The sequence below is a fragment of the Rutilus rutilus genome, assembly GCF_951802725.1.
Source record: "Rutilus rutilus genome assembly, chromosome: 19".
Lineage (NCBI taxonomy): Eukaryota > Metazoa > Chordata > Actinopteri > Cypriniformes > Leuciscidae > Rutilus > Rutilus rutilus.
The window spans coordinates 25802525-25821497 of NC_140232.1; the positions used below are offsets into that span (position 1 = coordinate 25802525).

An 18973-nucleotide genomic window follows, 5' to 3' on the forward strand; every position below is an offset into this window, starting at 1 on the left:
TTAGTTAGTGTGTAATGTTGCTGTTTAAGCATTAACAACATCTGTAAAGTTACGAAGCTCAAAGTTCAAAGCAAAGGAATATATTTGCTTTTAAAGAAATAGTTTTTTTAAGGATTACAACAAACAGCTGGTAGGGACTACACGACATTCCTCCCGGGTTAGTGACATCACCAACCCTAAAATTTACATCACACCCTCACGCGATTTATAGATTATCATGACAGAATATGCTAATCAATGACTAGAAGATAACTACACATAAGCTACAGTACCTAAATTCATCAACTAACCGTTCAGAAATGTCCTGTTGCATTCTACATGTTGTCACTTCTTCTTGAGCCTTTCCATTATTGTCTGACTCCGGTTTGAACATAAACATTGACATTTTCAGTGCAAGTCTGTGTGAGGTAAAAGGACACAAGCTGTTGAAACTCCGCCCTCTGTGCCGGGAGCAGCAGCTCATTTACATTTAAAGGGACGGACACAAAAACGGTGCGTTTTTGCTCACCCTCAAAAAGCGACAATTTGAATATGCTATAAAAATATCTGTGGGGTATTTTGAGCTAAAACTTCACATACACACTCTGGGGACATCAAAGACTTATTTTACATCTTGTGAAAAGGGCATTATACTACCCCTTTAAACGCTTTACATACTTTACTAGATTTACTATCCTAGTGTACAACTTTATATTTTGAACAGTGTGTTTAATAGGTGTCCTTTTCTGTCTTACAATCACTTCATTTACTGATAATCATGGATAAAAATCAAAAGCAACAATTGGCTTTACTTTGTTTAGTTTTATTACACTACTGTCCAAAAGTTCAGGGTTGGTAAGATTTTTTTAATGCTTCTAAAAGAATAAATGACTGTTTTCTATTTCAGTATATATTAAAATGTAACTTATTTCTGCGATGCAAAGCTGAGTTTCAGCACCCATTACTTCAGTCTTCAGTCACATGATGCTTCAGAAATCATTCTAATATTCTGAGTTTGGTGCTCAAGAAAAGCTTATAAATGTTCTAAAACTTGTGTGCTGCTTAATATTTTTGTGGAAACCGTTATACATTTTTTTTCTGGATTTTTTGAAGAATGGAAAGCTCAAAAGAACAGCATTTATTTGAAATAGAAATCTTTTGTAACATTATAAATGTATAACAGCAATACTTTCTTTAAAAAAATGTGACCCCAAACATTTAAATGGTAGTGTAGGTGGGAGGCGGTGTATTCATCATCACTCATGAATATTAATTAGGTTATGCAAAATAAATTACAATGATCTTTCAGTGTTTTAGCAAATAAACAGTCAATGTCATGGAGATCAGATCTGTAGTGGATCTGAATGTAAATAACATTATGCTTCAAAATGTTCAAAATTCACTTAATATTTTAAATAGCGCATTTAGTTACTGTTTTGTCATAAAAGTAAGTTCTCATGTAGCGACTGTTCTTGCTGACCTATCCAAGTGCTCAAATGTGCTGGGAGGTCTCACCTGGCGTCTCGGTGAGGGCTCTCCTGCAGGTGAAGGTTCTGTCCGGGCTGCTCACAGTGGTTTCTGTGGTGGTACTGGGCTCCAGACTGAACTGGCAGGTTCTGTCCAGAGCGCAGTGAGGTTCCTTCTTCTGCTGTCAATTCAGGAGCGCACTCCTTCTCTGAACAGAATGAGATACATCCTCCATTCACTGAAACAGGTGGGAAATACAATAGGTAACAATTACAGATCTTTAAATCATTTGTCAAACTTTTTAAATCCATTGCATGGCTTTCTGGAATACTTGATTCTGATTGGCCAATATTCTCAACTCAAATCAACGTCTATTTATTTATTTGGTAAGTGAGATACAGTGTGTCATTGCACAAGGAGAAACTGAGTGTATAGCAAATGTAATCGAAATAAAATATGATTTCATAGTGTTTGGAAATATTCATTGAAGGAAAGCCAACACTATTTTGACTCCAGTGTGGGTGCCTGCATCTTTCAAGTTTTTTATTAACTCAATTTCAGCAATATCATTGCTCACAATGATGATATTAATGCACCACCCATTGAAGTCTGATCAAAACCAGCATCTAAACTTGTGTATAAAGCCAAACCAATGACAAAAGAAGTTTGGTAAGATATTGTTTCCAAGTACACAAAATGAGAAGGTGACAAGTCATTGCTTTAAAGCAGAGGGGGAAAAAAAGTGAGGGAAACAAAGAAATTAGTGTTGAGAGGCGAGAAGAAATGAGAGAAAGGGAAACGGTGGAACAGAAGGTCACAAGACACGCAGGTCCTGTAAAGCACATGCTGGATCCCTGAACTCAATAAACAGAAGAAACACACTTTTCACATCCATTCAAAGAATAATGGTTGTTTATTAAATTTTGGATCATTTTTTCTTGGCTTAAACATCCCACAGTTGGAATGTCAAACTGTGTTTGTGTATAACATCACTGATCGCTGAGCTAAAGCCATGGGCTTTCTTGCTTCATTTGGAGAGGATTGAGAGGTTTGTCAATGACGTTGGGATAGTTTGTTTCACACAAAAACTAACGTTCTTTTAATCACGTCCTCCTATTCTTGCATCCCTTAGTAAGCTATTATGCTGTGCCCTCATTTTAAATAGAAATGATATATTTTAAACATATTTTAGACTTAATTCCTGTATGCGACACTAATAATCGGTTTCACAAGAAGCCTTCAAATGCCACAAACTCAAGTAGAGGTAAACTATACTGCTGATGAGGTGCAGAGAGAATATAGCCAGAAGCCACAGGAATTTTCAACACAAAATCTGTTTTACAGATTTTCAAAATTGCTCAATATCATATCTGGGATGCAATTCTAGCCACAAGAGGCAGCTTGTGAAAACAATTTTGCTGTTAGCCCTTTAGCTGAGACCCTTTAACCCCCCAAAATAGCTATTTAAGCAACCATGCAGAACTGAAGACACAAATATGTATGTTTTTTCGAAATAGCAGGTGAACTTTTGAGGCACTGTTGATTAAATGCATAACAACAGTCACAGATAGCAGATGAAATGCCTTTGCTGTAGGTGATGACTGGAGTTTAGATGATTCTCCCTAATCCAAACTCTTGTGCAACACAGAAATTGCACATCCAACCTGCAGAAGATGAGGCAAATGGCTCAGCGTCAGAATACTTCACACTCCATATGCTTCTTTTAATGTATTATTGTCCAACTCCAAAAATGTGCTGCCAAGTTACATCAATTCAGGTCCAAGTTCACACTAAAAGCCTATATGGACAGAACTATTGGAGAGGTTTAAAGATTTGATGCTTTGTTACATTAACAGAATTAGTCATGGCAAGGTTGCATAAGAGAAGCTTCTCCACATTTGGAAAGTTGGACAGAACGTTAGATTGGATTTATATTGAATTTGCAATAGTAATTCACTGTTGAGTATTGCTCTGGGTTTTGGTCAGAAGGTGGAAGTCTGTGAAAGCTCCCGTTGTGAAAGCTGGGACAAAGAGAAAAAGAGAGAAAAAAAAAGAAAGAGAGAATTTTTAATTCTCAGAGAGCAGTGGAATCTACAGCCTACTTGCACTAAAAACATCAAGTATCATCAGATACATAACTAAATTTATGTTTTATTGTATTCTAAAGTATTATTTTAGGGTTTTACTGCATTGATGGAAACAGTGGAAAGGAAATTATTGGGGAGGCCAGATTCAAACCTGCATTTACCACATGAGCACCACAGGCCACGGAGCACACAAGGCCCTGACTCAGGGGTGGTTTTAGGGGGTTGCCCCCGTGTCAACAAGCTTGGTCCCCCTCTGGCCCCCCCTAAGTTTGGAATCGTATCACACCAAACTATTTTATGAAACTGTAAAATGAAGAAAACAGAAAGAAACAGAAAAAACTACAAAGTTACAGTACTGTGAAAAGTTTTAGGCACTTGTGTGAAAATGCTGTAAAGTGAGGATGCTTTAAAAAATAATGTCATAAATAGATTTTATTTATCAGTGTACTTCTATTGTCCTATAGTTTTTCAGGTAGCTTTGCAGGAAAGTTTCTTCAAGCATCTTGTAGACGTTGCAGCAGTTCCTCTGGATTAAATCTGTCTCTGTTTTTTCTGTTTCTTCATGTAATCACAGACGGACTCGATGACGGTGAGATCAGATCATACCGGCTGTTGTCAGACTCCTCGTGCTTCCCAAATTTCACTGGATTATTACAATTAATGGCAAATGGAATGTTTGGAAATGTAAACTGATATTTCCTATTGACACACTACAGCAAAAGATAAAAAATAACAGGCTTTTTTTGGGATGAAAATACTAATGTGCCTAAGACTTATGCAAAGTACTGTATATATAACAGAAACCTTCATAAGAGCTTCTTTCCCAGCCTTGTCATGAAAAATCAAACTGAAAAGGATGGTTTCAACACACTGGCTCTCATCTATACCTGGAAGACAGACAGAATAGAGAAGGATGTTTCTCCAGCACTCTCAGAAGACCTCTGATCCTTGACCAAATGTAAGAGAGGGTAAAGGAGGGAGCAGGTTTGCAAGCATTCAGAAGCCATTAAGGAATGACAATCTTGGGTGTGAGATCACTGCTGTGCGGTGCCAATAACACCTGAGGGTAAAGCAGAGCTCTGTGATGAAGACCAGACTGAGGTGCTGGCTTCATTCACAAAAAACACAAGAACAAAATCACAGAGCAGAACCCAACTGAGGGGAGAAAAACACTTCCATTGTCGTTCTTGTTTTACATGTACAAAAGAACAAGGCTTTTGGACTCTGAACAAGTAACAAAACCGTTTTAAATGGCAAACACTTCCATGCTACATATCCATCTTATCCAGACTCATCAACCTTTAAAAAGTCAGAGAAAATACGTCAAACAACGTCTCTGCTTCCAATAAAGTTCTACATTATTTGGCGTAGCTTCATCTATCATTTGGAAATGAATAACACAGTAATGGACTGGTAAATCATACATTTTTAAACTGTCAATTTGTCCTGTTAATTATTTTGCATATTTTAGGTCTATGCAGATCATGGTAATATTACATTTTAACTGAAGTGTAAGGTCATGAAAATCCCTTATTCAGTCAAATTAAGGTAATAAATTATGGAAAAAAAATTGTCCATTACTGCAATTTTACTTTGTACACCAACATTCAAAAGTTTGAGGTCAGTAAGACTTTTCTTCTTTCAAATAAATTCTGTTCTTTTGAACTTTTCTAAAACAAAAAAGTATCATGGTGTCCAAAATATTTAGGATTAAAAACATGATTACTATTAAAAATATTAAGCATCACAACTGTTTGCAACATTGATAATAATAAGAAATGTTTCTTGAGCAGCAAATCAGAATATTAGAATGATTTCTGAAGGATCATGTGACACTGAAGACTGGAGTAATGATTCTGAAAATTCAGCTTTGCCATCACAGGAATAAATTATATTTTAAAATATATTAAAATAGAAAACCATTATTTTAAATTGTAATCTTTTTTGGAATAATATTTCAAATATTAATATTTTACTGTATTTCTGATCAAATAAATGTAGAATTGGTGAGCATAAGAGACTTCTTTCAAAAACATTAAACACTCATACTGACCCCAAACTTTTGAATAGTAGTGTATTTAAATACCTTTTCCAATTACTTTTGAAAATACATGTCTTTTTGCACGTCTGACATCACAACTGGAGAAAAACCGGATCATTTAAAATCTCATGTAAACATGTTTTTCTTCTCTGTTTTAGTTATCAGGGTATTGTGCGTGTAGACACTATCAGTGTTAGAATTTTTGTTTACATTTTATTCGATAGCGTGTTCATTATTACTAGTTTGGAATCGTGAAGTAAAAGCAGTTACGAATCACTGCTTTACAGTACCATACAGTAGGAGAAGACACAGTGCAACCTCCCCCCACCCCATAACCCCACCGCTGGACCACGGAGACTCCCTGCATCTGATCAGCAGATGGGTCGGCCATTATTAAATGTAATTGGTGGTAATCTCAGGTGATTTTTTATTTCGGTGACACTTCATTTTCTACAATTCTCGCCTCCTGCCTTTCAAGTCACCTAAGTGCAGCATTAAGTGCTGGAGTGAGACCGAGCTTGTGCCAGCATTTAATGTTTTCAAGTCTTCAGAGATGTTGGCAATGGAAAGCAGATGTGTGAAGATGCAGTAATACTGCAGAACAAGATGGGGGCTTCAGAGAGAGGATGGGAAAGGGGTGCGCGTATGCATGTGTGTGCTGGCGCACGTATGTGTGTATCGATTCTAATGCACGTCAAACATGTGAGTCTACAGAACAACAAGCTGCCAAACCACAAGACAGATGCGTCTGGAAATGCACTGTGACATTTCTACTCAGGCCACTTTAGCACCATAAATCATATCATCCGCACTTAAACAGTTAATGACGATCAGAACTCTCTGATGCACTCTTCTTCCTATATTTGTTTGTCCTTTTCTGCCTTATTAACTCATTAGTGGGGCTAGCTAAGGTGGGGATCACTTTTTCTAGTGCTCATACTTTGGGTTAGGGATTAAACGTTGACATCTGTGATACCTCATATCATGCGCCTTGTTGAGGAAAGAAGCTCTATCATTTTTCAAAGGGGTCTGACAATGTTTATTTCAACCTGGTGGACCTTAAAAAGAACAAAATCCTAAAGACTTACATCATATAATATCATAAAGACTTGCGGAGGAAACCACTTATAAACCTCCCAATATAGGGCTGGAACTAACAATTATTTACATAATGGATTAAACTATTGATTATTTCTTTGATTAATCAGATTAAAACAAAAACACAAATTTTATTTCCTGTGTAAATTTAATAAGTAACTCTACATCCTGCCTAATGTTCCTAGGGCTCTGAGACTATGAATACAAACATGTGTAGTAGTTTTATTCATGCATTTGGCAGATGCTTTTATCCAAAGTGATTTGCATTGCATTAAAGGTACATATTTTAATCAGTTCATGCTTTCCCTGGGAATCGAACCCATGACCTTGGCATTGCTAGTGCCATACTCTACTGTTTGCATATTGTTATACATTGTTTCAATTCATTTCTAATATTTATTCAACATTTTTGCTATGCCTTTCCTTTCTTTGTTGCTCTCCAATGTCTATTTGATGTGCATGCATGCATATGTTGTTTTAATGTTGTGATAAAACTGAAGTAGCGACAGATATTTTCTCCTGTATTGTGACGTGGTAACAGTTTATCAAAAAAGGAAAAATGTAGGACAGGAGCTTGGTTTTATGCATTGTTTGTTGATTGGATTTTGAGATGTGTGTGTTGCATTCATCAGATAAACGTGAGCTTGCAGGGGCAGGGTTTAATGGGGTACTTTACTACTGGGCTTTCAATAAAACTTGGCTGCCTATACAGTAGAAAGGCGAAATAATTTTTGAAATCAGTGCTACCTGACTAGAGAAAACAGCGAAAAAAGGCTGCTGTCTTACCTTTTGCCAAATAGCAATAAAAACTTCAACACCCATAATGCACTGATATGGATATATTGATATGGATCCACTTAACAGAGTCAAATACCACCTTTCTTTAGCAGAAAATACTTCTTAGCAAACTTTTAGTCATAATGGTGTCAACTTGTATTGTTCCGGGGTGTAAGAATAAATGTTTAGTGGGAGCTCGTTGAAAAATCAACATTTCTGCAACTGGATAACCACGAACACAGTGTTTTAGGCCAAACGGAGGGGAAAAACTGAAAGAAACTGCCGTCCTGTCAGTTCCACCAAACCACCTGAAGCAAAACATCGTCACATACAGGCAAGAAAGACGTTGCCTTAGTCATGGTCCATTTGACCATTATACTGTTTAAAGAGTAGACAGTACAATACTATTTTCAGTGATAAACCTACCATTACAATAACTGTTCTGTTAATAAACCTCTCAATCTGACTGTCTGTGGGCAGGGAACACAAAAACATGAAAGTTTAATCTGTAGTTTTCACGAAATACCCAGAGCTGAAAGTTTTTGCTGACAAATAAACGTGAATTTCTAAGTCCAGGTAACAGGAAGAACGAGTAAACATTGTTCATTTACATTTACTATCAACATTGTAACAATACATAGTGGGTTATAATCGGCAAAGTTACACTTTAAGCAGATCAAATAATTGGAGAAATCCTGCATACACTCACCTAAAGGATTATTAGGAACACCTGTTCAATTTCTCATTAATGCAATTATCTAATCAACCAATCACATGGCAGTTGCTTCAATGCATTTAGGGGTGTGGTCCTGGTCAAGACAATCTCCTGAACTCCAAACTGAATGTCAGAATGGGAAAGAAAGGTGATTTAAGCAATTTTGAGCGTGGCATGGTTGTTGGTGCCAGACGGGCCGGTCTGAGTATTTCACAATCTGCTCAGTTACTGGGATTTTCACACACAACCATTTCTAGGGTTTACAAAGAATGGTGTGAAAAGGGAAAAACATCCAGTATGCGGCAGTCCTGTGGGCGAAAATGCCTTGTTGATGCTAGAGGTCAGAGGAGAATGGGCCGACTGATTCAAGCTGATAGAAGAGCAACTTTGACTGAAATAACCACTCGTTACAACCGAGGTATGCAGCAAAGCATTTGTGAAGCCACAACACGCACAACCTTGAGGCGGATGGGCTACAACAGCAGAAGACCCCACCGGGTACCACTCATCTCCACTACAAATAGGAAAAAGAGGCTACAATTTGCACGAGCTCACCAAAATTGGACAGTTGAAGACTGGAAAAATGTTGCCTGGTCTGATGAGTCTCGATTTCTGTTGAGACATTCAGATGGTAGAGTCAGAATTTGGCGTAAACAGAATGAGAACATGGATCCATCATGCCTTGTTACCACTGTGCAGGCTGGTGGTGGTGGTGTAATGGTGTGGGGGATGTTTTCTTGGCACACTTTAGGCCCCTTAGTGCCAATTGGGCATCATTTAAATGCCACGGCCTACCTGAGCATTGTTTCTGATCATGTCCATCCCTTTATGACCACCATGTACCCATCCTCTGATGGCTACTTCCAGCAGGATAATGCACCATGTCACAAAGCTCGAATCATTTCAAATTGGTTTCTTGAACATGACAATGAGTTCACTGTACTAAAATGGCCCCCACAGTCACCAGATCTCAACCCAATAGAGCATCTTTGGGATGTGGTGGAACGGGAGCTTCGTGCCCTGGATGTGCATCCCACAAATCTCCATCAACTGCAAGATGCTATCCTATCAGTATGGGCCAACATTTCTAAAGAATGCTTTCAGCACCTTGTTGAATCAATGCCACGTATAATTAAGGCAGTTCTGAAGGCGAAAGGGGGTCAAACACAGTATTAGTATGGTGTTCCTAATAATCCTTTAGGTGAGTGTATGTCGCCATAGAGGAGTCTGTCATTTTCATGAGATGGTCCAGTAATGTAGCCTGGCAAGCCAGACCTACATCAAAATGTTGGGTCTGGCAACTCACCATAGACACGGCTCAATCCGAGGGGCGGGATAAACGGCTGTCTTTCAAATTCCCTCTGCATGCAATAGGACAGCGCTTCAACCAACCAGAGCGTTTTCCCAACAGCGGAGCTAGTTGATAGATTAAACTTTTGGCAAAACTACGAACACATCTTCCTTTTTTTAAGAATGCCTAGAATAACTCCAAGTCCTCCAGAGTCGCGGACAAAGCCGATTCGAAAGACTGTTCTCCAGCAGCAGCCATTCTTAGTTTTCAAGTTGCAGGTAACCGTCGCAACTCTGTCGTCATATGTTAAGCCCGCACCGCCTACTCAATACACGACGTGATTGGCCTGACCCAATTTAGGTTTTTGCAGCACGAAAGTCAATGGAGAGTTGCTAGACTGCCCTGGCTGCAAAATACATTTTGCTGCCGCTAGGGTGCGTCTAGATTTCTAGGCTACCAGTAATGACATTTTGATTAAAAATTACAAGGTAAAAACGCGGATGAATTGTTCACAATAAGATCTATTATGCATTGAGAAAATAGGCAGAGTGAATATTCATGTCATGCCGACTTTAAGCGTGAAATTTAATAGAGACTTGCATGCTTTATGAGAATAAAAATATTTGCATGAATTATAACATTTTACAGATAAGAATATAACCATCAAATATAAGCTATACACTGGGGAAATGGCATCTTAAGCACATTAAACAGCATACATACCTGACAGGAACCGACATGAAAGTGAAGTGCTTATAAGCCTCATTGAAGCAAGAGAGAGCCTTATTAAATGCTTCACTTGGATTGAGCACTTTTCCCACAGAAACTCGCTCTGTGACCATCCTAGACCATTTCTATAGAAATGCATTTTGTAAATTGATGCTGCTAAGTTTCTCTGTGTCTGGTGCACATACACGATTAATCAACTGAATGAAATTGGTTAATCAATTTAAATCGATTATTTGCAGTAGTCCTACCCAAAACACCTTGACTGCATAGCAACACCCTGGCAGCCACCTACAACAGTCTATTCAAGTACCATTCACGTTTTCATTAGAAAAAATATAGAAATCTAGTGTCTTTTTCAGATTTGATTTCTCAGCTTCTCTCACTGTCTTTATTTTTTCCTTTTTATGGTCTTTTTTTTCTTTAGGTGACAAGGTCAGCAGACACATGAGCAGTGGGATTATACTGAATTCTCTTGCGCCCCTCAACACGGCTGCAGTGTCCAGTGCAGATGTTGCGTATTATCGACAAGAGCCTTTTCCATCTTTAAATCTCATAACTCATGTCTATATTTGTGTCTCCACACAGACCCGGAACTTATTTGTTTGCTTAGTAATGAAGGTTTGATTGAAAACCTGAGGGCACAAGAAAATGAAAAATAACAAAGTCTGGAGGAAGGTTCCCTTAAACAGGTGCATGGCAGAGAGAGAAAAAACTTGATTAAATTAGGAGGGACTGAAATGACTGTTTTTCTTGCTAGATTTTTGGTACCACCAGACCAGTACTTTCATAAGGATGAAATTGGTTTGTTATGGCAGTTTCTGTATGAAGGCAAATCCTAGTTTGTGTTTCACTTCTAGAAAAAAAAAAAGTCCCTTTACAGCATACAGCTGTTAGTATGTGTTTCATGTCAAAAGGAAACAAGGTATACCAAAAGCAAAGAAAAGAAAATGATGGCCACCTTATAAAGAAACCACCCTTATGTATTTTTTTTAGGTGTAAAGCTATTAAAGAGTAAAGTACTTTGCACTTAATGTACTTATTCCACATTTAGTAGAAATATGTCCTCTAAAAACCTAAGGTAATTAATATTCTGTCATTATTTACTCAGTCTCATGTGTTTTTTTTATGTGGGAAACAAAAGGAGAAATTTCATATAGTTCATGATGACAATGTCTATGAAGTTCCAAGTGGAAAAAATACAATAAAAGCATCATGAAAGTATCATAAATGTAGTTGCTTGTAGTTTATTTGTTTTGTTTTTTTCATATGCAAAAGAGCTGCATAAAGTAGATTCTTTGGACCAAAAAAAAAAAAAATTAGCTTATGGGTTTGGAACAATATGGATGTTGAGTAAATAAAAACTGAATTTTTAGCATATTGTGCAGGGTTTTCTCTTTTGCAACCACATGAAAGGATTACTTTCTGTAGCACAGACAAAATTAAGTTATAAATAATACGCTTAAAGATCTGCTGTAACTTTACACAAGAGTTCATCAAACAAAAGACGAAGAATCGTTTGCTCGTGAGAGGGACAGATGCAGCTGCCCACTGATTTCGTAATAACCTCGGCTCCTAAAACAGTCCGAACTGACCGCAGACTACTGAACACAAACAAACACAAAACACTGCCTGCACTACTCCTACGGTCCAATGACTAAACCGCACGCTTGGACAAGAGAACCTTATAAATCAAGGCTCACAGTGATTAAAGCATTACATGTCAAGTCAAGTCAAGTCAAGTCAAGTATATTTGTATAGCGCTTTTCACAATACAGATTGTATCAAAGCAGCTTCACAGTATTAAATTAAAATAATACAACAAGGTTTGTTTCTAGTGGAATTTATTGATAAAATCAAATTAGATATCCAGAATATCCCCATTTTGGACATGTATATCCCCAATACATGTCCATTTTAAAACGGTATCAGCCATGGTGTACACACTCACAGCAAAACAAAAAGATGCAAAAGATAATCTGTCCTGTCTGTGATCAAGCCAATGACAAACGTCTTGACATGCTTCCAGACATCATGATCAGTGTTGATGTTCTTCCATACCTTTATTGTAATTACTGGGTTCCACTTGGGCATGTCACCACCTGCTGGTGACAGGCTGTCACTGGAGGAGCCTGCGAGTCTGTCCTCTGTGGACTGACGTGGGTGGATCTGGACCACCATCGCTTCGGTTTCCAGTAAGCAGCGGGTGAGGCTGGGTCAGGGTGGTGCTGGAGAACCTGGCAGAGCTGTGGCGATGCCCATTGCGCCAGGGATGGGGTTCATGGCTCCAGCTTTTCAGTACGTAATGGATATGCTCTCATCAGTTCAAATAAGGTACAATGCAACTCCTGCCATCTAACAGACTTTTAAAAACTTTCCAAAGCCACAAGCATTCAGGTCATCCTTCAAAATCGATGTTCAATGATCCTGAAAATCAACAGTCATCTTCAATGCAGCCATAATAATCATTATCTTCAACCATTTTGAGCATGATCATCATCAAAAAAACGTTTGCCATCATCGAAAGGCCGTTTCACTGAAGGAGCAAGGATGTTGGGTTGTTTTTACAGCTATAACCCCTTTAGAGTCCAATGAGACATGGCTTTATTGCGCTGTCTTCTATTCTATTGTCTTAGAACAAAATGTACATCTAAATCATAACCCAAATTCTCATTTTACTCTACATCCAGGATACATCCAAGTTACTGGAAACGATTTTACATCAGGCCCACTGAAATTTATAGAGTGTGAAATACTTACAATAAAGACATTTATAATGTTACAAAAGATTTCTGTTTCAAATAAATGATGTTCTTCTGAACTTTCTATCATCCCAGTTTCCACAAAAATGTTAAGCAGCACAACTGTTTTCAACATTGATAATAATAAGAAATGTTTCTCGAGCTGCAAATCAGTATTAGAATGATGTGGCACTGAAGACAAGAGTAATGATGCTGAAAATTAAGCTTCGCCTCATAGAAATAAAATAACATGTTAAAATATACTGTACTAAAAGTGAAAGCAGTTATTTTAAATATTATTTCACAATATTACCAATTAAAACTAAATCATGTCATGGTCCTTTAAAAATAGAACAGGAAAGTTGTTTTATAATGAACAGCAGTAAGAAACGGGTTCATAAATAGAGCTCTTGTTTTGTAGAGTACGTACAGGATGAGGTTACTGGAAACAATTTTATATCAGGCCCACTGAAATCTATAGAGTGTGAAACACTGGGGGTGATTACAATGTAAATGCATCAGTAGCACGGGGCTGCGGTACATTCCTGTGTCTTGTGCTGTAAAAACGTACAGCTTTAACATTAAGACTCAGGGTTCCTCATCACAGACTGCTGTTCTGGCTTTTATGGGATCTTGACGGCTCTTTGGGGCTCTGTAAAAACACAAGAACTTCTGGACCTCTGAGGCCCCGTGATACTGACGCAGTGGAACTGTACGCGTTGCATTATGTCGTTTCTGTTTTGAGTGTGTGCGCAAGTCATGTAGAAATATGCTATATGCTAGAAACTATTTTGCTTCTGTATGTCTTAGTAGTCATTCTAAGCTTCGAGACAAAACAATTAAGCCATGTTTGAACAGAAATAGAGCTTTTCTTCTAAAGAAAAATGCTTTGGTTTCTCTGTTTGCCCTCTGATGTCATATTTTAATTATCTTGAATTCCCTGCAAAGATTATGTGAAATTAATTCCACTTGCAAAATATCTTTTCACACTAAATCAGGCTGTCAGGGTTGTGACTTAATAATACAGTTCTCGCATAATCCTTATTATGAAAACTGGCTTTTGTAATTAAAAGTGAAATGCAGTCTTGTACGGTATCCAACATTCTAAGCACAAATTCCTGTACTGAATGAGTCAAGGCTAATATTCTCATTTGAAGCATTCCTAAGGTATGACAGCTAATGGTCAGCGCGCCATTTCCAATAAATAAATGACGAAGGGAGTTTTACTATGCACTTTCAGGCATCCTATTAGCCTAGTTCATTTTAGTTGACTACAATAAAAGACAAATTATCCACTCTGCTCTTCACACAAATGGAGTCAACGGCTGTCCTGTCGCTGCCTGCAGCCAAAAACACGCTCTGTACACAACTGTATTGGCCCACATTACCGAGTATGGCGTTCACTTTAGGCTGCTTCCAATATTTACAAGCAAGCTTGAAACTGTGAGAGAATTCGATTGAATGCAGATGGCAGGAAGTTCCACTCAAATGACAGTGGCCAAATTCAACCGCAAAACATGAGAGGAACCTCACAAGCACACATCGCATATCCTCTTTCCAAATTCTAGTACACTTGTCTGAAGCTAAAGAAGACTATAAACATACATCATTATATACCATTCAAAAGTTTGGGGTCAGTAAGATTTTTTTTTAAAGAAAGTAATATATTCTATTAGGCAAAGACACATTAAATTGATCAAAAGTGACAATAAAGACATTTATAATGTTACAGAAGATTCCATAAAATAAAATAAAAAGTTACTTTGAACTTTCCATCATCTCGGTTTCCACAAAATAATTTAGCAGCACAACATTGATAACAATTGGAAATTTTTCCAAACCCTTACATGCCAATCATTATTACATATTCGGGTCTTTAGTGACCCGGATCTAAGTCTAAAATGTATGGATCTCTAACTGCCGCAATATTATTGTCACATGTCAGTGCTTGTTTGGACTTTAAGGCTGCGTTCCAGTCCACTTTTAGACACGCACTTGCAAACTTCCCTAAGCACTTCCCATACGGGGAATCCCTGCTGCCATTTTGAAGTGCGTTCCACTTCGTGAAGTGGACGAGGGAAGTTTATATGGACAGACCCTCGTTCCCTCGATTTTGACCGAGTGAGCGAGTCTACTTCATATGTACACTTCAGGTACCTATATGTCTCACAATGCAGTACGATTGTGACGTCACCACATATCTCATCTAATCACCACCACAACAAACAACTCTATGATATATTAATTATATATTTTTAAATTTAAAACAACCCAAACACGCCTATATACATATGGATGTTGCATTAAACAAATTATTAAAGGGAAACATTTTAAATAATAAATAAACTCCATAGCTGATTCCAAGTGATCAAGGGCTTAGGACATTTCAATTCAGCCCATTGCAGTTTCCACCAGTAGTGGGCACTCGTGCAACGTAAGCAATGACGTACATTCGAGTGAACGAGACGGAGGGAAGTTAGCGAGTGAAGGGCATGACAATTTTGGACTGGAACGCAGCACTAGTTTGCGTTTTGTTTGGTTCCTGTTTTCCTTTGTTCTTTTCCCGCCACTCCTTCGTTTCTATGGTTACTGTCACTTAGTTCAGCTGTATCACCTGTGTTTAGTTAATCATCATCATCTGTATCACCTGTGTTCCGTTAATCAGTGTCATCTGTGTTTGTATTTAAGTTCCGTCTGTTCAGTCAGTCTTTGTCCGATCTGTTATATTTAGTGTGTTGCTACCTGTTCTGTATTTAATTACATTAAACGTTTGTTCTTGGAAATATATCTTCGTCTCCGTCTGCCTTCCTGCAACCACCCGTGACAAGTATAAAACTCTCCTGATATTTTAATAACAATTATAAAAGAATAAAATAAAGCATATTTTGTTACCTTTTGGAACTTGGAAGCTTCTCCGCTGACAGCTTCTTCACCAGATCCACCAACAAGTGACAGTGACACTGATATTTGATTGTGGCCAGTAGGCTACTTTATGGAGCCCCTAAAGGGACTTGGTGGTGGGAAAAATGTGGGATGGGAGAAAAAAATTTTTTTCAAATCTTTTGCGTTCCCCAGAGACACTTTGTGTTCCATGCAAAACCAGGCACACGAGGACCAGGCCTGGACTTTTATGTTATATTTATGTGCGTGCGGCAGTCGTCCGTAAGGGGCTGCCGCCTTTACTTTCGTTTTGTTGTTTGTTTATTTTATGATTATTAAAATGTTTGAATGTTCGCCGGTTACCGCCTCCTTCTTCCTATAACAACATACCTCGTCACACTGGTGCCGATTCTGCCGAAACGCGCTGTCAAAGAGCCCTCGCCAATGTGGGGAATAGAGCGCAGCACCACCTCTGATCCCGACGACTCCTTCCCATAACAACTAACTTCGTGACACTGAGGATACTTGTGAATTATTTTGTTTCATGCCTGCAGTAATTATGAGTGAAAGATCACATCATCATTGTAGGACATTACCACCTTGACAAATAAAGTTGAATTGCTTATTGAGGCATCAGAGATTCAATTATTGTTGCGCAGAAATAAATATAGGCACTATTACATACTTTGGGTCATTAGCGACCCTACAGTATACTTATAAAAAACAGACATTCTTTTATTTTTATTGTTATATTGTTTATAATGAATAGATTGAGGAATACGAAAAAGGCTGAAAGGTCTAACTTTAAAAAATGAATGAGGGCAAGGGTAATGAATGATGTCCCGGGTCGTTAAAGACCCGATTTATGCGTTTAAGGTTTGATCACCAAATCAGCTTATTAGAATGATTTCTGAAGGATCGTGTAACACTGAAGACCGGAGTAATGATGCTAAACATTTAGCATTGCCATCACAGGAATATTAAAATAGAAAACAGAAATTTTTAATTATAATAATATTTTACAATATTACAGTTTTTACTGTATTTTTTATTAAATGCAGTCTTGATGAGCTTAAGAGACTTATCAATCCCAAAAATGTTTATACTGTATATATAAAATGTGAAGAGTATTATACAACCCCCTTGAGAACAGTATTATGAGAAGTGTTTGTAATTGAATTATAAATAAATAGAACAACGTTTGACAATGATTATATCGCTATCTATGTAGCATAGCCCTGCCTGCAATTCTCTAAGGGATCCTTTGTAATTAGATGGGAAAACCAGATGGTTATGTGAGGATCACAACAGAGAATCATATTTCATTTCCTATTTTTGCTATGGTTGTTTTAATGGAGGAAAATAAAATCATGGAAGCTTTCTTTCAGAATAAGACGTTCAAAGCATTTGGAATAATTGTTTTGGCTTTGAAGTCTCTGGCAGGGATCGGGATGAAATCTTACTACCAGACTCACACACTGAGTAGTCTTAGTGATTAAGAAATGACTTGGCTCCATGACTTTTTTTTTAAGAGTCATGATTTGCTTTGACAACAGGGGCAGAGAAGGAAAAGCTTTTATTTTTATTTGATTATTCATCTTGTTTCATGTTTCCTGCTCAAGACCCATGCTTTCCTAATACAGTGTGCAGAGATGACCAGTCCAAGCTGAAACAAGAACATAATCCCTGCTGATATCCTCAAACAAATGTTATCTGCAAATTCACAGCAGATGACGGAGCTGGCTGCACTCAGCAATGGTAAACTAACTTAGTCACTATCAAAGCTCTCTCTAAGTCAAGCATCATAGCCACGGTTAAGACTGGTTCGGGCTTTGAAGAGCACAATAGAGGAATTCAACCCAAGGCGACTTCACAAATAAATAGAACTGTCAAAATTGAGTCCATGCTTATTCTCTTGATTCTTTCTAATATGAAAATTGCATCATAGAGAGCTCAAAATCAATAACCATGTTTACAAGAACATAATTTTCCAATAAAGGTCCAGATTTTGGTCAAAGGAATAATTCACAAAGAAATGAAAATATATCTCACGGATCACACAAGGAGAAAATTCTGTGGCAATTTTCCATGCTCTTCTCTATGCAATTACAATTAAGCTTACAAGCTTAAAACAGGAAAAAGCACCACAAAGGCATCATAAAAGTGGTCCAGATGACCCTTCTAAAGCCATTTAGTATTGGTACATTAATAGGTAAAGTAGCGCTGTCTGGTTGATTGGTGAATGAATCATTGGATCTTTTCAATGAATAATCTATGAATGATCCAATCGCAGATTATCAGTGAACAACAACTTACATTTTGGTCTGTTCTTGACACAAAGCTATCATATACAGTATAGTCAGCATATATTTCTAAAGAATCATGTGACACTGAAGACTGCTGAAAATTCAGCTTTGCATCACAGGAATAAATTAAATTTGGAAAAATTTTTTTTTTTAAATAAAGCATATATTTTAAATTGTAAAAATCTCACAAACCAATTGATCAAATAAATGCTGCCTTGGAGAGCAAAAGAGACTTCTTTTAATAACATGAAAAAAATCTTACCAACCTAACTTTTGAATGATATAGTGTAAATGAATATTCTGTACAGTCATTATTTGGAAGAGGGTGTTTACACGACAAACTCAGTTGTTTAATTAAACAAGAATATTTCCATATTAATATGTCTGTTTAATATGTAAAATAACTGACTTTCGAAGTTTAGAAATAAGCACAGGGGGCCCCAACACACACATTTCATATTCTCAGAACATTCACAAGGGTGCCTATTTTCCATCACCCTCAAACTGCATAGAGTTTCAAACCACACATATATCCCTGAACGGAAGTGGGCAAAACAATGTGACTCTTTTTGTTTTGTGGGGTATCGTCCTCACAAACCACAGGATCATTCAAAACTGACCCCCTTTTATAGCTTCCCCACAACCGCTGTCCCACTCAGGCCCCTGGTAACCCGAGAGGGGACAGATCAGCAGACAATATACATCATCGCACATCAAACGGGGCCCTCACAATGCAACCGTCCCCAGAGAGGAGAAGAGAAGGTAGGGCATCCGTCAGCACAGGAGCCCCTGGTCAGGAATAACACGCCGACTGCTGGTTTGAGAAATGAGGGCTGTAAGAACCCAAAAAAAAGGCAAAGGGAGA

General features: G+C 37.8%; 1 protein-coding gene across 1 annotated transcript in view; it reads right to left on the minus strand.

Moving 5' to 3' along the window:
* glis1b (GLIS family zinc finger 1b) overlaps positions 1-18973 on the minus strand; it is a 76657-nt gene that overhangs the window by 42032 nt on the left and 15652 nt on the right. The window contains exon 3 of the mRNA XM_084389901.1: positions 1495-1684. Within this exon, the coding sequence (XP_084246027.1) occupies positions 1495-1684 (190 nt within the window). The remainder of the gene's footprint in view (positions 1-1494; positions 1685-18973) is intronic.